At 39.2% G+C, this 25109-nt stretch overlaps 1 protein-coding gene across 1 annotated transcript in view; it reads right to left on the reverse strand.

Annotated features, from left to right (window-relative positions):
- TGM7 (transglutaminase 7) overlaps positions 1 to 25109 on the reverse strand; it is a gene marked incomplete at its 5' end in the record, with an annotated part of 37677 nt that overhangs the window by 4064 nt on the left and 8504 nt on the right. The window contains 8 exons of the mRNA XM_079129695.1: positions 1028 to 1270; positions 1682 to 1785; positions 2826 to 2964; positions 5661 to 5838; positions 5925 to 6053; positions 7619 to 7737; positions 8329 to 8574; positions 9112 to 9294. Of these exons, the coding sequence (XP_078985821.1) occupies positions 1028 to 1270; positions 1682 to 1785; positions 2826 to 2964; positions 5661 to 5838; positions 5925 to 6053; positions 7619 to 7737; positions 8329 to 8574; positions 9112 to 9294 (1341 nt within the window). The remainder of the gene's footprint in view (positions 1 to 1027; positions 1271 to 1681; positions 1786 to 2825; positions 2965 to 5660; positions 5839 to 5924; positions 6054 to 7618; positions 7738 to 8328; positions 8575 to 9111; positions 9295 to 25109) is intronic.

The raw sequence follows: 25109 nt of genomic DNA on the forward strand, positions 1-25109 counted from the left end.
AATGGGCAAATGGCAGAAAGATTGACAGTTGGAGGGGAACAGGGGTTGGGGAAAGCAAGGGGAAGGAGAAGTATTTGGGTCCTAATTAGAATAAGATATATTCCATGCTTATATAATTATATCAAAATGGTTTTAACTGTCATGTATAACTAAAAAGAACCAATAAATTTTTTTAAATAAAAAAGAAAGAATGTTCTAAAAATAAATAAATAAATAGAGCTTTAAACCTCACCCTTGGGAGCTACTCAACATTAAGGCTGGACCCAAATTATTCCCATACTGTGGACTCCACTAGAGCAGTTACTGTGTGCCAGAGGTGCTGTTCCCTGTGAATTCTATGCATTAGTTCATTTAACCCTCTGAGGTACTGTTATCGCATTTTACAGTGGAGGCCCAGGGATGGTGAGACTGTTCAGGCTTTCATGGCTAGAACATGACAGAGCCTTGTTTAGTTCTCAGGTGACCTGACTCCACCCCAGCTCTCTTCATGGGGATGTCCACTCCCTCTCACAGGCCCTAGAGCCCTTTCCTTCTGAGTGTCCACCTTCCTCCTTGCTGCTACCCCTTCTGGCAGGGACACAGGAAGATAATGGTACAACACTGAGATACAGTTACCAGATAAAAGATAGGATGTCCAATTTAATTTGAATTTCAGATAACAACAAATAATTTTAATATAATATGTTTCATGGAATATTTGAAACACTAAAAATCACACCCAGTTAAATTTGCATTTCAGATAGTGAATATTTTTTAGTATGTCACATAAACCATTTGAGATCTACTTATACTGAATTAATTTTGTCTATCTGAATTTATCTGAAATACAAATTTAACTGGGCATGCTGTACTTTTATTTGCTAAATCTGTCAACCATACCTGAAGGTCACAGGCCCAGGGTCCAGGAAAGTCCCCTATAAGGAGGAAGTGATTAGGTGGTGATGGTTTTAACCTGAAGCTATCTGTTTTGGGGAACAGTAGAAAGATGTTCTCACCCGCCCCCTCCTCTAATTCCCGTCCCAAGCACCTTCTGGATACTTGTAGGAGTCAGTGATGTCTTGGCGCTGGTCTGACCCTACCATCTTGGTGCTAATCTCCTTCCCGATGGAACTGGTGTTGTGGGCCAGGATTTCCTGGGCCTGACCATCCCTGAAGAGCCAAATGACTTCATCAGCGTTCACCTCGGCATACACAAAAGGGGTATCATAGGCCAGGTGGACCTCCCCTTCCTTAATGGCCCTCACAGAGGCAGGGCCGCAGCAGAACAGCCCTGTGGAGGCAACAGGAGTTGTGAGATGTGACTGCTGACACGTGGACCAGTGCAGTTGGTCATGGCCATGGGAGGTGGGGAAACGTGTGGACAGTGGCACTAACGACCTGCCTCCTTGGAGGGTCCCCCAGGTATCAAGCACTTTTGAGTTCATTAATTTATGTGATTCACCTTCTGAAGAGACCATTGCCATCACCATCTTTCCCACTTCACAGGTGAGGAAAGAACAGAGCAGCCCAGTGACTTATCTAGGTGACTTCACTGTCAGTGACAAGGTTAGACCCAGTCTGAAGCTGTCTCAGCTATGACTCTGGGAAGTGGGTAAAGTGTGAAAACACTGCTCCCCTCTGGCCTCCTGTTCACATGGTCAGTCACCCTCGTTGGCCTCCCAGATCCTGCTTCCTCACGTACCACTGCTGGTTTGCTGGGGAGTGGGGTCCAGAACCTGCCACCCATTGTATCCTGGTGGGAGATCTTTCCGGATCATCCAGCACTCGTTCCAGACATGAAAGTTCCTGCAGAAAGGAAGAAACAGTCAGGACTTAAATTTCCTAAGGATCTCCTCCTCCTCCTCCTCCTCCTCTTCCTCCTCTTCTTCTTCTTTTTTCACTTTGTGTGTGTGTGTGTGTGTGTGTGTGTGTAATCTTTTTTTTTTTAAATTTATTTTTGTTGTAAACAAATGGAATACATCTTGTTTCTCTGTTGGTACATGAAGTAGAGGCATACCATTTGTGTAGTCATACATTTACATAGGATAATAGTTTTGATTCATTCTGTTATTTTTTTCCTCCCCCCCCACCCCTCTTTTCCCTCTATACAGTCCCTCCTTCCTCATTTCTTGCCCCCCTCCCACCCCTCATTATGTGTCATCATTCGCTTATCAGCAAGATCATTCATCCTTTGGTTTTTTGAGATTGGCTTATCTCACTTAGCTTTTTTCACTTTTTATTAGAAAGTAATTTCAACCTTAAAGTTATAAAAAAAAAGTACAAAGAACATCTATATACCCAATTCATCTATTATTAACATTTTCCCCATTTACTTTCTTTCAATATCGATACGGATATATACATTCACACTTCAGTATGTATTTCCTAAGAATTGGAATCTTCTCTTACATAACCCTGTACAGTTAGCCAACCTTAGTATTTATTATGGACATAATACCTTTATCTAATTTACTGTCTATATTCCAATGTTGTCAGTTGACCTAATAATGTCCTGTGTAGCATTCTTTCCCTCCCAGTACAAGATTTAGTCTAGGATAACATTTCATTTGGTGGTCCAGTATCTTAAGTCTCCTTTGATCTTAGTATAGTTCCTCAACCTTTCTTTCATTTATTATGTTGACATTCTGAAAATAGTATTTGTTTATTTTACCAGAATGGCTCCCATTCTGGGCTCATCTGATCTTTCATTACGATTAGATTCAGGTTATGCACTCACAGACAGAATTCTAACCTAATACATCCTTTTCAGATATACCGCTGCTTCCTGAGTCAGACACAATTCACTCTGAAGTATTTATTCCTCCCTGCCTGAGAATTCCCCTTACCATATTTTGTCTTGTTTCTCAGATGGCAGCATCTCTGCATTTTGGTCATAGTAGGTATCAATAGTCAAGTTCCCATCCATGTTGTGTGCAGAATGGAAATTAGAAACCACACGGGTTGGAACGCCTAAGCATCTCATTACTAAAGAAAAGAAAAAGAAGAGAGAATTGCTGAGCTCAAAGCAAGCAAAATTATTGCTTTGCATAATTTTTAACTGTAAGCTGGTAAGAGAAAAAAGTCAATATTCTTGTAGATCCACACCTGTAATAACTCCTTTATTCCCAGAGTGTCACACCCAGGCTCAGAACCCTGCTGCCTACTGGTCCCATCAATGGTATCCATCTCACAAGAGAAAGAAATCACTTGATGGTCACTTAAAACACTTAAATTAATGGCTCAATTTATCATTTAGGGCTTTTTTTTCTTTTCTAATATAAAGACTTTATTTTACATATTTTCCTGTAAGCCCCACTTTCACCACATCCTACAAATTCTGATGTGTTCCATTTTTGGTAGTCTTTTTAAAATTATTTTTTATTTATCTTTTAATTTTTTACAGACTGCATTTTGATTCATCATACACAAATGGGGTGCATCATTCTGTTTCTATGGTTGTACGTGATATAGATTCATACCATTCGTGTAATCATACATGTACATAGGGTAATGATGTCTGTCTCATTCCACCATTTTTCATACCCCCATCCCTCTCATTTCCTTCTACATAATCTAAAGTTCCCCCATTCTTCTCTCACTCCCCACTTCCCACCCTCATTATATATCATTTTCCACTTATCAGGGAAAACATTCAGCCTTTGGTTTTTTGGGCTTGACTTATTTCACTTAGCATGATATTCTCCAATTCCATCCATTTATTTGCAAATGCCTTTATATCATTTAGGGCTTTCTATACTCAGCAACTTTCCAAGTTAAAAACAGAGAACCTAAAGCAATTAGAAATTTAAAAACTTTTTTGAACCTATACTGTGGCCAGTTTCAAAAGCTGAGTTACCAGTTAAGTGACTTAACTTCTCTGGGTTAGTCTCCTTGCCTGTAACAAAATGGAGTTAGATCAGATGATTTTCAGTTCTAAAATTCTGAGTCTAACTGGGCACAGTGCCTGTAATTCCAGCAACTCTGGAGGTTAAGTCAGGAGGATCAGAAGTTCAAGCCAACCTTGGTAACTTAGTGAGACCAGCAACTTGGTGAGAACCTGTTTCAAAATAAAAAGGACTAGAGACGTAGCTCAGTGGTATAGCACCCCTGGGTTCGATCCCCAGTCCAAAGAAATTTTTAAAATTAAATTAAATTCTGGATCTGTAATTTTACTTAAAGACAAGAGTTGGGGAAGAGAAGAAGGACATTAGAAAATGGATAGAAGGATACAGTAGACTTCTAGAGATAACAATGGAAGATGCTATCAGAGATAAGGAGAAACCATCAGAAGGTAGTGACCATTTTTGATAAGGCAGCAGCTCCCTCTTGTGGCTTCTCAGGATAGTACTACAATGGCTTTTTAAAGCTGAATTAAGATGCCACAAATCCAGCACACACACACACTCAATCTGCCAGAGCCAGATGAAATCAAGCCAAGAGCCAGGCATGAACTTTAACTGTGTGTAACACTTTGGTCAGTGTGGCAAGGCGTTCAGAGGCTCATCCTGCCTGGCTCCTTCCCAGGAGGAGCAGCAGGTACCAACTGACACTGCTGGGAGGCTTACAATGCTTGGAGAAGTAAGAGGACTGCTTAGAGTAACTGATCCTTTTGTTTTGATTCACCTCAAGAGGGCCACTGTTTATAGTCACCTATCCAATCCCAGCACAGTTCCTGTGAACAAGGTCTGGGCTGCAAGTGACCAGAGGCAGCTTGGCAGGAGCAGCAGTCCCCACTCAGTGGCCCCAGGGCTTGGAGATGGAGCTAGGTTGTGAACATAGTCCTTCTTCTCCTGACCCCAGAGTCTGAAGACCCAAGGCTCCCTCCATAATAGCAACCTGGCCACCACTGGCAGACTTCCCAGGTCAAGCAAAACCAGGAATACTAAGTTTTGGTGTAGCCCCAGCCCCATTTCACAAACAGGCAAGGGAGTCCATTTGACTTTAACACTCAGATGTAAACCTCTCTTTGTAGCACCTGAACATAACTGCCGGGCTACGCTGATCCTCTCAGAAAACCTAGGGCTTTGGCCCCTGTCTCTGTCCTCTCTGTCCTGTGCTCCTCCTTTCTCCAACTCAGAGTCAACCTGTTAGTTGAGCAAACATTTCCTGAGTACCACAGTATGACAAGGCAGCCATGTGAAGGTCTGCTGGTCTTGCATGGGGGAGACAGGCAGCACCTTGGTACTCTGTCTCTCCCTCCCTCAAATTCACAAATAATCTAGCCAATGACTTTGCACTGAATTGTAAATAACTGATCATGCATAAAACCTCAATGCCCCTTAACTAGCAAAGTAATACATCTCTAGTTGTCACTCCTCAAGAGAGACAAGCTTACAAGTAAGGTAGGTTACCCTAGACCATCTGCTTGCACCCCACTCCCCAACCTGTTCCTTGACTCCAGGTTCACCTTGAGCTGATAAGCCAAGCAGGTGGCCCGAAGAAGCCATTTTACCTCTGCTTTGAGACCACAAGCTGCTTTATCCAGGTGGCCATGTTAACAGTCTCACTATGCCATCAAGGAGACCATGGAGTGACTGCAACAGGTCAACCCTGCAAGATTGAGTAGCATGCTGGTTAAGAGCATGCATGCCCGTCACTCCGTGGCTGTGGGGTGAGCTACTGAAACTTTATGAGCCCAGTCTCAAAGGAATATCACAAAAATTGAATGATTCTCCACTCACCAGTGCACATAACAGAGGCAAAGACCCAGCACTGTCCATACTTCACAGGCTGCCCACCCCCAGCAGACCACTGCCGCAGGATGGCCACACTGCCGTTCCATTCCAGGGGGCTGATGCCCCTGGAGTAGTCCTCTCCCCAGTTCCCTTGCAGCACACCACTGTCATCATTGCTGTTGATCTGCAAAGCACAGTCAAGGGGGTTTCCATAGTGCCAGGGTAAATTAAGACTGTCCTCAGAGAGGGGCAGGAAGCCTGTATCCTTACCATGGCGCTCACCACCCTGCACACATACACCACATCATTCCGCTGGGAATAGTCTTTGGATGGGTTCTTTAAGAAGTACAGGCTCTTGTTCAGGATCTCAAAACAGATATCTATGATGTCTTCTTCAAACTTCCAAGACATTTCAAGAGAGAAAAGAGAGAAGAGCAAAATGTCTAGAATTCTGAAACTTCGAGTCACTGGCAGACTTTTAGGGAGTGTTTGTATGTGGTGGGGATGTGGGGGATAAATACGAGACAAGGTCCTGCCTTCCATGAGCTTATAAATCAAATTGGGAATGTATTAAATTTGGAAAAAGTAAACCGTGTGACTCTGATAGAAAATGCAGAGAATGCAGAGAGTCAGAGATCTTGTTGACTGAAGAGATCAGAGAAGGCTTTGCAACTAGTGGGCCTGGAAGGATGAAGTAGACAGGAAGTGAGAAGAGTGGGAAACCTTTACCTGAGGTCTTTGAGCATGGTGGTGGTGGGTCACAAGGACTTGTGAGATCAGAAAAGTATCAGATGGATACATAGGTATAGGGCCAGCAGGGGGAGAGGGAAAAGATTGTGACAGATTTTGAAATCAGGTAGAACTCAGAGTTGACACTGTGAGCATTGGAAAGCCGGTGTAAACTCCCAACATAGGTTTGCATTTTGTGTCTGTGACATGTGTCACAACCCTTTTGGCTGCCTTAATGCACTGATATCCATCTCAGTTTCAAATTTTCCACAAGTTGCCATAGTTGGAAAATGGAGAAAATGTGTTTCTTCAGCAAGACTCTCCCACATCCCCAGCTCTTCCCCGCTGTAGTTTGTGCATATGACTGAGTGGCAGTAGGAGGGAGAGAGAAACCATACCCACCGCAGTTGGTGATTGGGAGTGGAAAAGTTGTCCAGAGCCCAAGAACCCTCCATATAGGACAGAATATTTAATTTTATTGAAGAATTACTGTTCCTCTTTTTAACTTTGATCATGTGTTGTGGTTATATTTTTCAGAAGGAATTATCTTTTGGAGCTATGTTCTGAAGTATACTGGATTAAATGATAAGTAATGTAATGTACTTCACAAAAATTCATGGTGAAAAGGGATTAGAGGAGTAAAGACCAGGGATTGGTATATCTTTCCAGTCAAGGACAGATAGTAAGTATTTCAGCCTTAGGAGGTCACAGGCTCTGTCTCAATAACTCAATTCTACCTCTGAGCACAAAAACATCCCCAGACAATCTCCAAATGAACAAGCATGACTGTGTTCCAATAAGATGTTATTTATGGACACCAACATTTGAACTTCATGTAATTTTCAATGTCATCAAATATTGTTCTTGTGAAATTCTTTTCAACAACTTTCAAATGTGAAAAACATTCTTATTTGTGGGCCATACAAGATAGGCAGTAGGCCACATCTGACCCCTGGGCTATTGTTTGTCAAACCATAAATTGGTCACTATTGAAACTGAGAGATAGGCACATGGAAAGTTTATTATACTCACCTGTCTACTTTGAGTATGTTTTAGCTTTCCATAAGAACATAAAAGGTGACAAGGGAAAGACATCTTCCCCTTCTTCCTTGTCCCTCTCATTGGATGGGAAATTGTCCCAGCAGCTCACACTGTACCTTTTGTTAGCGGTCCTTCATGAACTAACAGAGTTGTGGTGACCAGCCTTAGGAGCCCACCCCAGGTGATCCTATTACCTGCCCATAGTTCCAGGGCCAGGAGGTGACGAAACTTTCACGACCCTTGTAAACAAAGCCATAATCCCTCATGATATACTCCTGCAGCAGTATTTCACTTGGCAGGTACACGTCGTCCTCTGAGCAGTAAAGAGTAGCAGAGGGAGCAAAACCCCAAACCAAAAAACAGAGCAATAAAATTAAAAACCAGTAATGACAGTATCTTTCTGGAAACAGAAGTAGTCAGTGAATTGATGGCAACAGACATTAAGACTGGATTCCCTTAAGTCTAGCATATGCTTCTCCAGAGGCCAGAAATGTAACCTATACTTTAAAATATATATATATAGATTGTAAGAATTAAAAGCTATTGTAGTTTTGGAAAGTATTGATGGACAGAAAAAAGACAATGAAAATCATTCATTCCCACTATTCAGAGACACCCACCATTACATTGTAATATATTCTGTCCACTTTCTTTCTAGGCACATATGTTTAATAAATTAAGAACATATCGTTTTCCAATTTCTGAACTAATTTTGCTTGACATCATACTTTGAATATCTTCATGGTACCATTAAAATTTCTTTGTAAAGATGATGTTTAGTTTGAGCACATGGTACTACACTGCACTGGTATAGACTACAACTCATCTTCCAGGCTTTCTCAGACGAATTTCACAGAGTTCCTCGTGGATCAAGTTAGCATTATAACCTGTGAGCAAGTCCTACCTGCACTCCATGGGTTAAAAAGCAGGATGAAAGTCCCCAGTGGGTAAATCACACTATGACCCTTGTCCCAAGAGATCTCTATTTTCAGCGTGTAGTGGCCAATGACTGCATTGGCTGGTGTAAAAAGTGAGACTTGGAGAGAATTGGAGTCAATGATGAAGTCAGAAGCACTCCAAACTTTCTCCTGCCGGTCCTGGGTAAGAAAGAACGTAGCTCGAGTTCCCAGCAGCTCTGTGGGCTCGGGTCCTGTGTAGGAGAGAATGACCCAAAAGGAAGGTTCAAAAATCTATGTGGTATAGGATTCCTCTGACCTGGAAGGATCCTTGCCATCTCCCACCACTTGCTAATTCCTTTGTTCTACACTTTTACTGCCACTGAGAGTACTTGGGCAAACCACTTGAGATCTCTGTACCTTTGGTTCAAGTTTGTTTGTTCGTTTTTCTTATCTGTAAAATGAAGCACCTACCTGAAAGCCTCTCAGGGATTAGATGAAATCATGAGTGAGGTTTTAGCACAGAGGCTATAAATTATAAATTGACTGTTATAATCGACTTATAAATTATAATTGACTTATAAATTGACTGTTATGATCACAACTTCAGAGTTTGCTGAACTGGCCAAATCTTTCCTTAACAGCAGGGTACTGAGCATTAGGCTCCTGCAGATCCCAGGAGAAGAGGGGAGAGAGCACCTCAAAAAGGAGAGGCAGGGTCCTGCTGACAAACTTTGCTAATATCTGAGTTTTGTGGGAATGCGTAGAGCCTAGGGGCAGGGAGAGCTCACCAGTCTCAGCCACGAAAGTGATGGAGTCTGTGTGGGGCTGGAAGGGTCTGCTGAAGTTCAGTTGGAGGTTGAAGAGTTGACCTCTGCGCACAATGAGCCGCTTCAGACCCATCTCCTGTGTGTGGTGTCCTTTGTTGTTCCTGGGGCTCTGCAGGTCAACAGACCTGAGCTCCAAGGCTGCCACTGGGGAAAAAGAGGATATGGGTCAATGCCCAGCTGAGACTCTTTGGGTCCAGGTGTCCCCAAAGTTTCTCAGTCATTTCTGTGGAACCTGACTCTGACAGGTAATATTCCCATTCAGGTTTTAGCTCGTCTGCCTTCCTGTTTCTTAATTTCATGACTCAGCCTCAGAGGGCAATCCAATAGTCCCTGGCCTGGGAGGGGGAGGATTTCCATTCTGATAACCTCCACACCTGGACCTGGAGCCACAGTGCTAGAGGATTGGGCTTCCCAGAAGGCAAAATGATTCCAGGTAACTGAAATTTACTCTATTATCCTGCTGACATAAGAATAAACATATTAGCATTTTGTAGGAATGAAGTTGAGCTGATGGAGGCTGGGGCTACAACTCTAGGGCAAGTTCCTGTTTTAGGATACGAGGCAAGTGTAGGGTTACTTGTAACTTATTGCTTGCTTCTCAGCCATGTTCCAGGTCTATGAGGAGGGCATTGACTGCTTTCTAGGATGTACACCTAGTATATGGCTGTGAAATGCTCATAGCATGGTAGGCAAGCATGCAGGTTCCGGAGTGATACAGCCCAAGGTCACCACCAGGTTTCTTGTGAGACCTTGAGCAAGTCACTTATGTTCTTAGACATCGGTGTTCTCATCTGGAAAATGGGGAGTCAATCATATTTCTATTTCATGGAGTTTTCCTGGGCATGTGAGAGGATGCATCATCTTAGTAGTAAAAATGCAGCCTCAGATTGCACACTTTGCTATTTTTGCTGAGTTATATTGTGTTTATTGTCAACAAAACCCCATTAAGTCTTTCCCTTAGTAGAGCATCAAATTATCCTAGTGAACCTCAACAGGAAATTTCCCCCCACCTCCCCTGCAGAACCCTTGGAAATGTCTGGAGACATTTCTGTTGTCATGACTGGAGAGAGGTTGCTTCTGGGATCTAGTGGGAAGAGACCAGGGATGTGGCTAAATAGCATCCTAGAGGAAAAACTCATATTTGCTCCCAGTTTTTGTGCCCTTTGCATCCTGAACTTCCACATAAGTTATCTGTTTTTCCATCTCTCCTGTCCGAAGTTTGTGAATCCTGATTCTTTCATCCAAATATTTTACCTGACCATCTGTGGATTGGCAAAACTGTCTTCCATGTCTTCGTCCAAGTCATTGGTAATAAGATGGTTCTAAGCATGAGGGCTTTAAGTTGGGACACCAATGGAGTATCCTTGGAGCTGTCCTTCAGGTTAACACTGAGCTATTGGGAATACTCTTTGGGTGTAATTGTTCAACTAACTGTGACTATATCTAATTACCTAGGTAAAAATAATTGAATTTGGTGTTTAAAAATTGCAGTTGAAGTCTAAAATTAAGCCAGCTTTCATATTTTTGTCTTTCCCATAAGTTTGTCAAATCTCTAGCTGAAAACAGAATGTTCACTAAGGTTCTTTGACCATCCTGCTGGGAACAATCTTTCCTTGGGGTAGAGTCATCAAAGGTGAATTACTGAACCAAATGGTACAAAGTTTTTGAGCCTCTTGATGTAAGTTGGGCACTTAAATAAATATGCCATTGAGACCAGAAAATTCAGAGAAAGATCTAAGAAAGGTGGCTTTCAGTTATTCAACAGCAATTTTTAAACTTCAGATCCAGCCCATTAGTAGTTTGTGGAATAAACTTGGAGGAAGGTGATCACCATTAAGAAAAATAGATTCAAAAATATCATAATGCATCACACATAGAAATGACAAGTATAACTTTTTTATTTTATTTTTATTGGTGCATTATCATGATACACAAAAGTTGGATTCATATTCATACGTGCACATTACATAATTTGATCAATCTCATTCCCCAGTACCTTAACCCTAATCCTAACCCTTTCTGTCCCCTCCTCCCTCCCCCATTCACTTGCTTTACTCTATTGATCTCCCTTCTATTATTATTATTTTAATATATATGCATATATAATTATAATGCACTAATTAAAATAATCTCATATATAAGATTCATTGTGGTATATACATGGGTATGGCATAATTTGGTATTTCATTTCCCCAGTACTTCCTCATACCCTCCTGTCCTCCCTCTCTCTCCATTCCCTTCCTTTACTGATTTCCCTTCTATTTTTGTGAGATTCCCTTTTTAAAATTTGTTATAATTGGTTATACATGACAGTAGAATGCATTTTGACACATTGTACACAAATGGAGCATCACTTCTCATTCCTCTGGCTGAACATGGTGCTGAGTCACACCAGTAGATCCCCCTTTTTTTAATTCCTTTTTTTCCTTCTCTCTCTCTCTCTCACGTTTCCATATATGAGAGAAAACATTGGACACTTGACTTTCAGAGTCTGGCTTATTCTCTTAGCATGATGGAACAAGAACAATTTTTTGTCATGATATAAACTGTATATAGGTCATGGTCAAAAGTCTGAAAGCAACTGGCCTAGATCCTGCTGGAAACTGTTTGCATCTCATTGGTTCATAAGGGGCCTGAAATTTTCCTACCAAGACCACTGAGCCTTCCCAGAAACACGTGAATCCTATATATACTTGCCAGGGGCCTGGCCACCCTGAAACATATACCCAAAAGAGGCAGTGAGCACTGGGAACCCTGACCTGCCCTGCACAGGAGGGAACAGGGCCAGGGAAGTCTTTTCCTGTTCATAATTTGAGCATAGTTCCTGAGGGTAACCAGCTCAATGTTGGCTTTACACAGCTTCTCTCAGTTTGGAAAGGAAAGGGGAGAGAAGGGAAGATGTCTTCCTCTCCTTGTCCAAAGTTGCAGTGCACAGAGAAAATGCATTCTCCATGGGACGCTTAGGATCTTTTCTATTCCACTTAATATTATTATGCATTTAGCTCACTGAAGGGTTTTTCATGTCAAGGAGATGATGACTTAAGAGAACAAAAGCAAAGGCTTCCAAAGGAGCCAGAAAAGAAAGCCAAGAGCATCAGGAAGAGGTTCAACAATGCAGGAATTCTAGCAGACTCAATTAGTAAAAACACGTCAGCACCCACAAGGCCTGACTTGGCCACAGTTCCTTGGGAGTTAATGACATAAGAGGAGAGGTGAGCCCCAGACACAAGACTCCTGGCACTAATGACTAATGCAAAGACAGGGGTATTAAAGGATCAAATTATATAATCATATCCTGATATATTATCAGCTTTAGAGAGAGAGAGAGAGAGAGAGAGAGAGAGAGAGAGAGAGAGAGAGATTAAAACAACTATCTGCCTGCAGGGAGTTTGGAGAAGTGAAACTCCTGTCTTCTGAGAAACCAAAACCTGAGACAGCCCTGCTCTCATGGACGCCTCCATCCCACAACTCAGATCTCGGTTCAGAGGTAACCACTGAATAGGAGCTTTCTTCCACCACAGAATATAATGCTCCACCTCTCACCCTACAATTACTCACTATCACAACACTTTATTTTCTGTAGAACACTTAATAATAGAATCTTAGAATTAGTTTCACAGAAGTAAAAACTTCAGTCATCCTCTTAAATGTAGACTCCTCTAAGCCTAGAATGCAGCATGGTACTTAATTTCAGAAAGCTATCACTAAGGTCCATGGAATTCTCAACTCCATGGCAGTCCAAGTTTGAAACATCTTACATGTCTAAGATAATTTATGTTCTCACAACCACTCTATGATGGAGTATTAATATTGTTCCTGACATGTAGGAAGGTGCTGGGCAGAGCTGGGTTTCAACTCCAGGAAGGCTGGCTCCAGAGTCTTTCCTCTTTTTAACTTCATAATTTCCTGCCTTCCCCACTGGGTGCTCAGTGATGTTTGCTGAAGGGTCAGATGCATATGTGCATAACATTTGAGGAATAATCCATCAGGAGGGCAGTAACAAAGGATTACTATTCATAATATACAAAAATGACCATAAATATTAAGACAGCCTTGCTATCATCACAGAAATGCAAACTAACACAATAATGAGATCCATATTTGATCCATTTAAAAATATTTAAAAAAATAAAAATAACCTATTTTGTTGAGGGTGTATGGAAATGAGCTGTCTCATATACTGACTATGGGAGTGAAAGTAAATTCATACAGACCTTTTAGAAAAAACCAGTTAATTACCATCAAAACTTAAAATGGGTATTACCTTCAATCTAATAATTGCCCTTGCAGAAATGTTAGGTATAAAATATCTGCACATTTTATTCCAATGGGGACATCTACTATAGCATTGTTTATAAGAGCAAATATTAGAAACAATCTGAATGTCCATCAATAAGGGATAGTAACAAACTAAACAAATCAACAAATGTATTAAATAAATTGTGCTTATATGCCCGAAATGGAAAACTCTTAAGTTGTTATAAATTCTTAGTAGACTAAAATGTATTGACATGCAAATATTTCCAAGATGTATGATACTTTTTAAAAAAGCAAGCAAGTCGTCATATAATACATTTTATATAATCTCATTTGCATAAAACAATTCCATATCTAGTATTATTTGGAAGGTGTTGATCAAATTGTTCACAAGAATGCTGAACATAGGTGTTTTCCTGTTGGGAGGAACAGGATTTGGAGCATATATGTATGCAAAGCTGGACTTGGATGTAGGGGAGAAGAGGGAATAAGCCTATGAGGACAGCATGGCCAGGCTGGAGAGGCCTGACTTCCGGTGTTTGTTTCAGTGGTAATAGGTATATCTATCCCTGATGGAGGATAAACTGTTATACCTTTCTGTGGGTAATTTATCAATATTTATCACAAAACAAAAGAAAGCCTTGAAACATCAATGCCTTTGACCCACAAATTCCTCTTCTAGGAGTTTTTTCTAAGAAGATCATCATTCATATACAATATAAGCAAAAGAATGTTCATTGCCAACCAAGGGTCCTGTGAGAAGAGTTGAATGTAACCTGATGTAACCAACAAAGAGGACACCAACAGCAACAGCAAAAAGAACAAAGAACCTGGGGCAATGATGCCCTAAATATTAAAAAGTAAAATAAAAAAGACCAAAATAGTATATGTAGATTATCATTAGGTAGTAACATTGTGGGAGATTTTTCTTTAAGTTCTTCAATGCTCTCCCAGCTTTTGTTTTGAACATGGGTTCCTTTTGCATTTAAGAAAAAGTGTTAACCCTGACTAAAGACAGGTTTTTGAACAGGAATGGCAGGATCAAAAATGTACTTTAGGATTAATTTGGCTATGGCATTTAGCCTAGACCAGAGGGGAAAAAAGACAAGAGTGGAGAAGGCAGTGAGAGTTTTGTCACTGTGATCTAAGCCAAAGGCTAATGAAGACTTAAGCACAGAAGTTGGTAAGGGGAAAATAGGGACCACCCTTCATGTGTGAGGAACAGGCACCAGGGGCATGTGGCAGTCTAAATACATGGTGAAATGCCTTGACTTGCAGGGTTTCCTAAGACCCCAGCTAGTGTGGATGAAGACAGGGGCTGGGTCAAGGAATCCTCTGCAGACAAGGTCCTACACCAATCAGGCTGGTGGTGAAGGCCTGGAAAGCTTCAGGTGGAGACCACAGAGGGCACATTATACCTGCAGCCAGCAGAGATAATCAGCACCAACCACTAAATGCCAGGTGGACTCAGCTCCTTCCCTTCTGTCTTTGGCTCTCCGTTTTCTAGCTTCTTTTCTTTTTCCACTTTTTCTTATTATTGTTGGTTTTTACACTTCACTCTTTCATTTCCTCCCTTTTAAAAAATGTGAAAGGGTATCTGTGCAAAAGCACATGAAGAGATTCCTATGTGGTGTGATGACTGCAGTGCTCTGTGCAAGAATAAAAGTGTCTTACTAATTAATATTTCAAATCCAAATTCCTTAGCCAAGGGTTCAAAATCCCTCCACAGTGTGGTTCCAACATACCCCAGTCTTATCTCTCAATAACTCCTAAAATAACTCTGCTTCATTCCTAATGTGCCATGTCCACCTCTGGATAGCCTCTGCCCCTTCCCTAATTCTGTGTCACTATTGTACCAGTTCTTCAAGCAAAACTCAGCATCCACCTCCTCCCTGAATTCCTTCCCAAGCATTTCAGAACATGGGGACATTTAGCACCTGCAACAATAGTTTTCTATCTAGCTTATATTCAGTGAGTGTTATTAAGCTCCAGGCATTATATGCATTATCTCCTTTTATCCCTACAACTTCCCAATGAGATATTATCAACTCCATGTAACAGATGAGTAGAAAGATGATCAATGGGATTAAGTAATTTGCCCAGTGTCATCTACCTAATAAGCAGAAAAACTGGTATTTAAACCAAGATAATTCAACTCTAAAACCTAACTTTTGGCAAGTGCAATATTATTGAAGCTGTTTATAGTAGACTGAATCCACATAGAGAAAGTGATGGGGGTGCTGGAGATCTAGAAGACTCATGGTAGCCTTATAAACCTTCTAAAATGCTTTTGATTCTGAAAATTGGGGGAAAAAAAACTTTTAATCACAATTTTCTTCAATACAAGGGAAAAATATTCTTGTGGATTCCCAACGTTTTGTGATATGAGCAGAAAATCATTAGCATTTCCCATCATTTGTTCTTATTTGTGTTTTCTGATATTTGCCACTCGTAGCATTGCCTGTACTACAGTATTTTTTGCCAACCTCATGCATACTGGTCACATCTGTATTGAACTTTTGGCCCTAGAAACCAGTGGAATTATTTTACTACAAGCAAGCAAATGTGCCTGGGGTGCATGAGAATATAGTTAGTTGTACTCTGAAGATACATTATGTTTTATTTTAAACAAAACACACAACATACAAGCATGTAAGAGTAAAGAATTGTATGAGATGTTCCTTTTTTAGTTCACCAAGTTGGAAAGCCTCTATGGAGTTCTGTGGCTTGGAATTTTATTTGAGCAATTTACTATAGGATATGTATTTATTATTAATTGTTATTTAATTTTTTCCAATTTTATCTGTATTACCAAACTGGATTCTCCAATAATGTCCAAATTCTAATGTTGCCTTGCTTCAAGATAAAGTATATTCGGCAATAATATTATAAAACCCTTACAAATTTTATGCATGTATCTACTACATACTTCAACTCTTTACTAGAAAATCTTTTGAAACCAAATGGATTAATTTATGGCTATTTATAATTTGCTTTGACATCTCACTGCTGCAAATTCTTTTAAATGATGATATTTGCCTTTATAATGTAAAAAAAAATAAAATAAAAATAAAATAAAATAAAACCTAACTTTTAATTTCTGGCTGGTGGTACTGGTGTGGAGGTTTTGACCATCCCCCATCCAACCCCCAAGTAATTATTGTGCTTTCTTCAAATGAAAATATAATAAAGAACAGCTGCCCTGGTGAAAGAACTGGCAGGCATCTTCCTCTATACCAGATTTCTCTTTAGAGCTCAAGGAGTCCAAACAACACAACAAAAACCACAGCTCTGTCTCAACCTCCTCATCCTTACATGCCAAAGAAGACACAAACCCTCAAGTAGCTCATGGGTCAGGACAGTACCAGCTCCAGGAATTCCCAGATGTCTCCCTGCTCTATAATTTCTAGGCTCTGAATCACCTATTTTTCAGTTAATCACTTACTACTATATTGTTTCCTTGAAACATTGTTTTTGCTCACTGGTTTTTATGTGATTATTTGTTTACACCTGGTACTTAGCAATTCCAATAGCCACTGGCATGAGAAAGGTATTCCCCAGTTGGTTGTACAAGTTAGATTATTAGATCTTCTTCTTCTTTTTTTTTTTTTTTTTTTGTACTGAGGATTTAACCAAGGGGTGCTTTATCACTGAGCTACATCCATGGCCCTTTTTATTTTTTATTTTGAGACAGGATCTCCCTAAGTTGCTGAGGCTGGCTTTGAACTTGTGATCCTATTGCCTCATCCTCTGGAGTCACTGGCACTACAGGCATGTTCCACTGTACCTATCAGGTTATTAGGTCTTTTGCCTCAGATGTGACAAAGGATTATTATTTATAATATATAAAACTGGGTGAAAATATTAAGACAGGTTTGCTAGTACCACAGAAATGCAAATTAAAACAATGATTATATTTGATCCATTCAAAAATATTTAAAAGACTAGTAACCTATTTTGTTGAAGGCATATGGAAATGGGCTGTCTTATATACTTATGGTAGGAATGTAAATTCATATACAATTGGAGGAACATTGGTTGATATTTATTAAATATTTAAAGTGGTCATTGCCTTTTCCAACATTTGATCTTTCAGAAATATTTCATACAAAAAAATTGTATGCATATACGAAGTTATATCAATAGGGACATCCATTGAAGCATTATTTAGAAGGAGCAAATATTAAAAACAATCTAAATTCCAATCAATAAGGGATAATAACAAACTAAACAAGTTAACAAATATATTAAATAAATTGTGCTTATATGCCAAGAATGGACAACTGTAAGTCTTTGCAAATTTTTGATAGACCAATATGCACTGACATGGAAAGATTTCCATGATACACTTCTAAGTTTTAAAAAAAAGCTATCAAACAATATGTTATACAATCTCATTTCTGTAAATTTTATTAAAATTTTATGTAATTTACATATAATTTATGTAATATATTATTTGAAAGCAGTTGATTAAATTTTTAACCTAGTTAATAAGTATAGGTGCTTTCCCATGGGGAAGAAGAAGGATTGGGAGTATGTATATATGCAAAGGTGTGTTTGAGGTTTTAAGTTCTAATTTTAAAACTTTTTACTTTTTACAAGTGTGTGTATGTGTGTGCACTATATATTTTTATTTTATTTTATTTGGTGCTGGGGATTGAACCCAGGGCCTTGCACATGCTAAACACACACATTCTATTATAGGTATAACTGGAGTTATACCTCCAGTCCCAGTATATATTTTTATGTATTACTTGTTTGACTAAGGTATTCTGTTTCAGGGGCTGGGGATGTAGTTCATTTGTAGAGTATGTACTTAGCAGGTGCAAAGTCCTGGGTTCAATCTGCAGCATCAAAAGTAAAATAAAATAAAGTATACTATTTTAAAAGATAATGTAACATTTTAGGTTTACCTAGTTAAAGATAACTGAGGGGGAAGATAATCTAGAATTTAGCACAAAAATATTCTGGAATGGAGTGCATGGACGAGCCACTTGAACCTTTTATATTAAACTCTGAATTATATTTTAAAACCAGCACATCTTTAATTTCTGATAGTGTCTATGATATATGATTTATAATAGGATTAAGAAATACATAACTCATGTGAGATGCCCTCTCCTGGCAGACCCTGAGTTGGGGCCTAAGCAGTAGAGGTTCTGAGAGGATCCTAAAGGGACCAGGAACCTGAGTTCAGGAGCAGGAACAGCAAGCCTCAATGAGGAGCTGAAAGCCAGAGGAGAAACTGGACCAAAGAAATGTCAAGGGCCTGAAAGAAGTCCTCCCACAGCTCCAGGGCTAGCCACAGAAATGACCTCCCAGGTACTCAAAGACACCTGGTGGCAGGGACAAAGACTTCCCAAGACTCCTTAGATTTCCCAAGGCCATCCCAGCCCCAACATTTTAAAGAAAAACTTGTTCACAGCTTCAGATAGATAACGAATAGCTGTACGATCTGTGCCCAAAGGTCCAGATGAAGATGGGAAAATAGGAAGAAGGAGCCAGATTATACAACTAACCATCTGCTGTCCATTTAGGATCTCCTGTCTCTCCTGTTTACCCCCTACCCTCTCTAAACTTCTCCTCTTTCAGTACCTCAGAAATATTAAACAAGTTGCCAGTACTCACCCTGTTCCATCTCCCTCCTTCTCCCGTCCGCCAAAACCCTTCAGCTCGTCAGCATTAGGATTCTAGACCTAATTGCCTCCCTGAGCATTTACAGTCATCCTACTAGAACCTTTTTTTCCATCCCTGAGTCGGGTGGGGCTGCCACTTCCTCCTCCTCCCACCCCTTCTGTGAAATTTCCCGTTGTTCCAGGTTCCTTTTACTTTAGGGAAGGAGCTTCAACCTTAGCCTTTAAAACATTTGCTGAAAGATGTTTTTCCTGCGGTCTGCTGTTTAAGCCGAGAAGACTTAGCTTATGTGGAAGGCAAAGCTTGGCTTGAATCTATCCCTTTGCTCCTCTCACTTCAAGTCTGGAACTGGGACTAGCTCAGTCTGGCCTCACCTGATAGTCAGTGGATGAGTGAAGAAACAGCTGCCCCAAGGAAGGCCAAAGATGGATAGTCATGAAAAGGGGGTTGTTTGTACAGCCCACGGCTTTACCTCTTGAAGAAAAGTAAGGCAAATTGAAATGAAGAATTATGCTCCAAATTTAAAAGGAAGCTGGTGAAGTTTCTAAGGACAAGGGAAAAATGCCTATGACATGATGTTAACTGGAGGAAAAAGTAGGATATAAACCATTATAACTTTCTCACCCTATAAGCAATGTTTACAGACTCATTTTTAAAAGATGGAAGAAAATATAAGAAATTGTGGTTGTCTAAGAGCAAAGAGATTACGAATGATTATGATTTTCTTCTTTATATTTTACTGAACAACAACAACAACAAAATTCTGAGCTGGGAATGGAGCTCAGTACCTAACTCCCTGAGTTCAATCCCCAGAACTAAGAGGAAAAAAAAAAAAATCCACAGTTGGAGTGTAAGAGAAATCAGGGAGGGAAAATGAGTTTTTAAAGAGAAAGTTAAAAAAGGAGAAAAGGAGTAGGAAGACCATGGCAGGAGTTTCTATGTTTACCAAATTTAGAGTTTAAAGAAAGTATCCATTCAATTCTTCTGGGGAGGGATTCAGATGGATCAGAGTAAATGCAGCAGAGAAAACACAAAGCTATTTACATGTTTACTAATCATTGTGAAGGCATGACAGGGTTCATAATACCCTGGGATAATCATGTGATTCACTGCAAGATTCCTTACACCTACTGTAACCCTAAACTGTCAGACACCCTGCCTTTCTGAATGTATAGTGTGTATTTGAGAACTGTTCCCCAGTCAGACACGAAAACCTCATTCATTAACAAAGGTTTACTGAGCACTCTGTGGGCTTTTATTTTGTTGAAGTTGCTATACTTTGGGTCAGAAATATAACTGAGTACTAATGCTAAGAATAATTTATACTATAAATATATGCTCTTTTGAAGAAGATGGAGTTTTTGAAAATAATTTTTATAATAAAATTTCTAATTCATATAAATGAATATAGATTTTTTGAATATAGATTTTTTCTTTAATGGTGGAAGGAAGTATAGATTTTGGTAAATTTCCTTCCTGTTATTTTCTCATGCATAGGTGGATTATTTTTTTTCTATCAAAGCTGCAATCATATACTACTTTGAAAATATGATTTCTTTAAAAGTGAAATTTTCCATATAATGCAATTTACCATCTAATTTGAAAATAAAGCTTTAACAATATAACAGATTTTTCCTTGTAAAAATAAACTTTCTCATCTCTTATTTTGGGACTTAGGTGGTGCTATAGTTAGAATGTTCCACCAAATCTCTTGTTGAAATTTAATCAATAGGTATCAAGAGGTGAGACCTTTAAGGACTGATTAGACTTAAGGGCTCTGCCCTCATGAATGGATTAACCCATTAATGGATTAATGTATGGATGGGTTAATGGTTTATATTTTGATTAGGTCTTATACTAGTAAGTTTGATTCTGTCTTTTACATGTACCCCTCTCACCATTTGAAACCCTCTATCACCTTGGAACTCTGCAGTCTCTACCAGCAAGAAAGTTCTCACCACATGCCATCACCTTAACCTTGAATTTCCCAGACTCCAGAATGGTGAGCTGAATAAACTTTTATACTTTAGAAATCACCCAGTCTTCAGTGTTCTGTTATATCAACAGAAAACAGATTAAGACAAATGGGATGTGAGGTTTCTCTGTGTCACAATAAAAGTAAATACAATGGTATTATATGAGTTAATTTGAAGAGGTTTCATTTGAACAACCCTAAGGACCCCATTATAAGACTCAGTGTCCCAATTTCTTTTTTTTTTTCCTCTGCTTCTCTGAAGATATCAGAGATGTCTTTTATTTTTTTTTTATTTTATTGTAAACAAATGGGATACATGTTGTTTCTCTGTACATGGTGTAGAGGCATACCATTTGTGTGATCATAAATTTACATAGAGTAATGTTGTTTGATTCATTCTGTTATTTTTTCCCTTCCCCCCACTCCTCCCACCCCTCTTTTCCCTCTATACAGTGCTTCCTTCCTCCATACTTGCCCCCCTCCCTAACCCTAACTCTAACCCTAACACTAACCCTTCCCTCCCCCCATTATGTGTCATCATTCACTTATTAGCAATATCATTCGTCCTTTGGCTTTTTGAGATTGGCTTATCTCACTTAGCTTGATATTCTCCAATTTCATCCATTTGCCTGCAAATGCCATAATTTTATCATTCCTTATGGCTGAGTAATATTCCATTGTATATATATACCACAGTTTCTTTATCCTCTCATCAATTGAAGGGCATCTAGGTTGGTTCCACAGTCTGGCTATTGTGAATTGAGCAGCTATGAACATTGATGTGGCTGTATCTCTGTAGTATGCTGATTTTAAGTCCTTTGGGTATAGGCCAAGGAGTGGGATAGCTGGGTCAAATGGTGAGTCCATTCCAAGTTTTCCAAGGAATCTCCACACTGCTTTCCAGAGTGGCTGCACTAATTTGCAGCCCCACCAGCAATGTATGAGTGTACCTTTCTCCCCACATCCTCGCCAACACCTATTGTTGCTCGTATTCTTGATAATCGCCATTCTAATTGGGGTGAGATGGAATCTTAGGGTGGTTTTGATTTGCATTCCTCTTATTACTAGAGATGTTGAACATTTTTCCATATGTTTGTTGATTGCTTGTAGATCTTCTTCTGTGAAGTGTCTATTCATTTCCTTAGCCCATTTGTCGACTGGATTATTTGAATTCTTGGAGTAGAGTTTTTTGAGTTCTTTATAGATTCTGGAGATTAGTGCTCTATCTGAAGTATAATTGGCAAAGATATTCTCCCACTCTGTAGGCTCTTTCTTCGCATTGCTGATAGTTTCCTTTGCTGAGAGAAAGCTTTTTAGTTTGAATCTATCCCAGTGGTTGATTCTAGCTTTTATTTCTTCTGCTATGGGAGTCCTGTTAAGGAAGTCTGATCCTAGACCAACAAGGTGAAGATCTGGACCTACTTTTTCTTCTATAATCTGCAGGGTCTCTGGTCTGATTCTGAGGTCCTTAATCCATTTTGAGTTTAGTTTCGTGCATGGTGAGAGATATGGGTTTAGTTTCATTCTGCTGCCTATGGATTTCCAATTCTCCCAGCACCATTTGTTGAAGAGGCTATTTTTTCTCCATTGCATATTTTTGGCCCCTTTGTCTAGTATGAGAAAATTGAATTTATTTGGGTTTGTGTCCGTGTCCTCTATTCTGTACCATTGATCTACCTTTCTATTTTGGTACCAATACCATGCCGTTTTTGTTACTATTGCTTTGTAGTAGAGTTGAAGATCTGGTATTGCGATACCCCCTATTTCGCTCTTTCTACTGAGGATTGCTTTAGCTATTCTGGGTTTCTTATTCTTCCAGATGAATTTCATAATTGCTTGCTCTATTTCTGTAAGGTACATCATTGGGATTTTAATTGGAATTGCATTGAATCTGTATAGCACTTTAGGTAGTATGGCCATTTTGACAGTATTAATTCTGCCTATCCAAGAACATGGGAGATCTTTCCATCTTCTAAGGTGTTCTTTAATTTCTTTCTTTGGTGTTCTGTAGTTCTCATTGTAGAGGTCTTTCACCTCTTTTGTGAGATTGATTCCCAAGTATTTTATTTTTTTCGAGGCTATTGTGAATGGGGTAGTTTTCCTAATTTCTCTTTCTGAAGATTCATCACTTATGTATAAAAATGCGTTGGATTTATGAGCATTGATTTTGTAACCTGCTACTTTACTGAATTCACTTATGAGTTCTAAGAGTTTTCTGGTGGAATTTCCAGGTTCCTCTAAATACATAATCATGTCATCAGCGAACAGGGATAGTTTGAGTTCTTCTTTTCCAATTCGTATCCCTTTAATTTCTTTGGTTTGTCTAATTGCTCTGGCTAGAGTCTCAAGAACAATGTTGAATAGAAGTGGTGAAAGAGGGCATCCCTGCCTTGTTCCAGTTTTTAGGGGGAATGCTTTCAGTTTTTCACCATTTAGAATGATATTAGCCATGGGCTTAGCATAAATGGCCTTTACAATGTTAAGGAATGTTCCCACTATCCCTATTTTTTCTAGTGTTTTGAGCATGAAGGGGTGCTGTATTTTATCAAATGCTTTTTCTGCATCTATTGAAATAATCATGTGATTCTTGACTTTAAGTCTATTGATATGGTGAATGACATTTATTGATTTCTGGATGTTGAACCAACCTTGCATCCCTGGGATGAAACCCACTTGATCGTGGTGCACTATCTTTTTAATATGTTTTTGTATGCGATTTGCTAAAATTTTGTTGAGAATTTTTGCGTCGATGTTCATTAAGAATATTGGTCTGAAATTTTCTTTCTTTGATGAGTCTTTGTCTGGTTTAGGTATCAGTGTGATATTGGCTTGATAGAATGAGTTTGGGAGGGTTCCCTCCTCTTCTATTTTATGGAATACTTTGAGAAGTATTGGAATGAGCTCTTCTTTAAAGGTTTTGTAGAACTCGGCTGAGAACCCATCTGGTCCCGGACTTTTCTTTGTTGGTAGGCTTTTGATGACTTCTTCTATTTCATTACTTGAAATTGGTCTATTTAAATTGTGTATGTCCTCCTCGTTCAGTTTAGGCAATTCATATGTCTCTAGAAACCAGTTGATGTCTTCGAAATTTTCTATTTTGTTGGAGTATAGATTTTCAAAATAGCTTCTAATTATGTTTTGTATTTCAATCCTGTCTGTTGTGATATTTCTGTGTTCATTCGAATTTTGGTGATTTGGGTTTTCTCCCTCTTTCTCTTTGTTAGTGTGGCTAAAGGTTTATCAATTTTGTTTATTTTTTCGAAGAACCAACTATTTATTTTGTCAATTTTTTGTATTGTTTCTTTTGTTTCAATTTCATTGATTTCAGCTCTGAGTTTAACTATTTCCTGTCTTCTACTACTTTTGGTGTTGGTCTGTTCTTCTTTTTCTAGGACTTTGAGCTGTAGTGTTAGGTCGTTTATTTGTTGAGTTTTACTTCTTTTATTAAATGCCCTCCATGAAATAAATTTCCCTCTAAGAACTACTTTCATAGTGTCCCAGAGATTTTGATATGATGTTTCTTTGTTCTCATTTATCTCTAAGAATTTTTTAATTTCCTTCCTAATATCTTCTGTTATCCATTCATCATATAATAGCATATTGTTTAATCTCCAGATGTTGGAATAGTTTCTGTGTTTTACTCTTTCATTTATTTCTAACTTCAATCCATTATGATCTGATAGCATATATGGTAGTGTCTCTATCTTCTTGTATTTGCTAACATTAGCTTTGTGGCATAATATATGGTCTATTTTAGAGAAGGATCTATGTGCTGCTGAGAAGAAAGTGTATTCGCTCTTGGTTGGATGGTATATTCTATAAATGTCCGTTAAGTCTAAATTATTGATTGTGTTATTGAGATCTATGGTTTCTTTGTTCAATTTTTGTCTGGAAGATCTGTCCAGTGGTGAGAGAGGTGTGTTAAAATCACCTAGTATTATTGTGTTATGGTCTATTTGGTTTCTGAAATTGAGAAGGATTTGTTTGACATACATGGATGAGCCACTGTTGGGGCATAGATGTTTATGATTGTTATATCTTGCTGATTTATGCTTCCCTTAAGCAGTGTGAAATGACCTTCTTTATCCCTTCT

Source organism: Sciurus vulgaris (assembly GCF_902686455.1).
Source record: "Sciurus vulgaris genome assembly, chromosome: 2".
Lineage (NCBI taxonomy): Eukaryota > Metazoa > Chordata > Mammalia > Rodentia > Sciuridae > Sciurus > Sciurus vulgaris.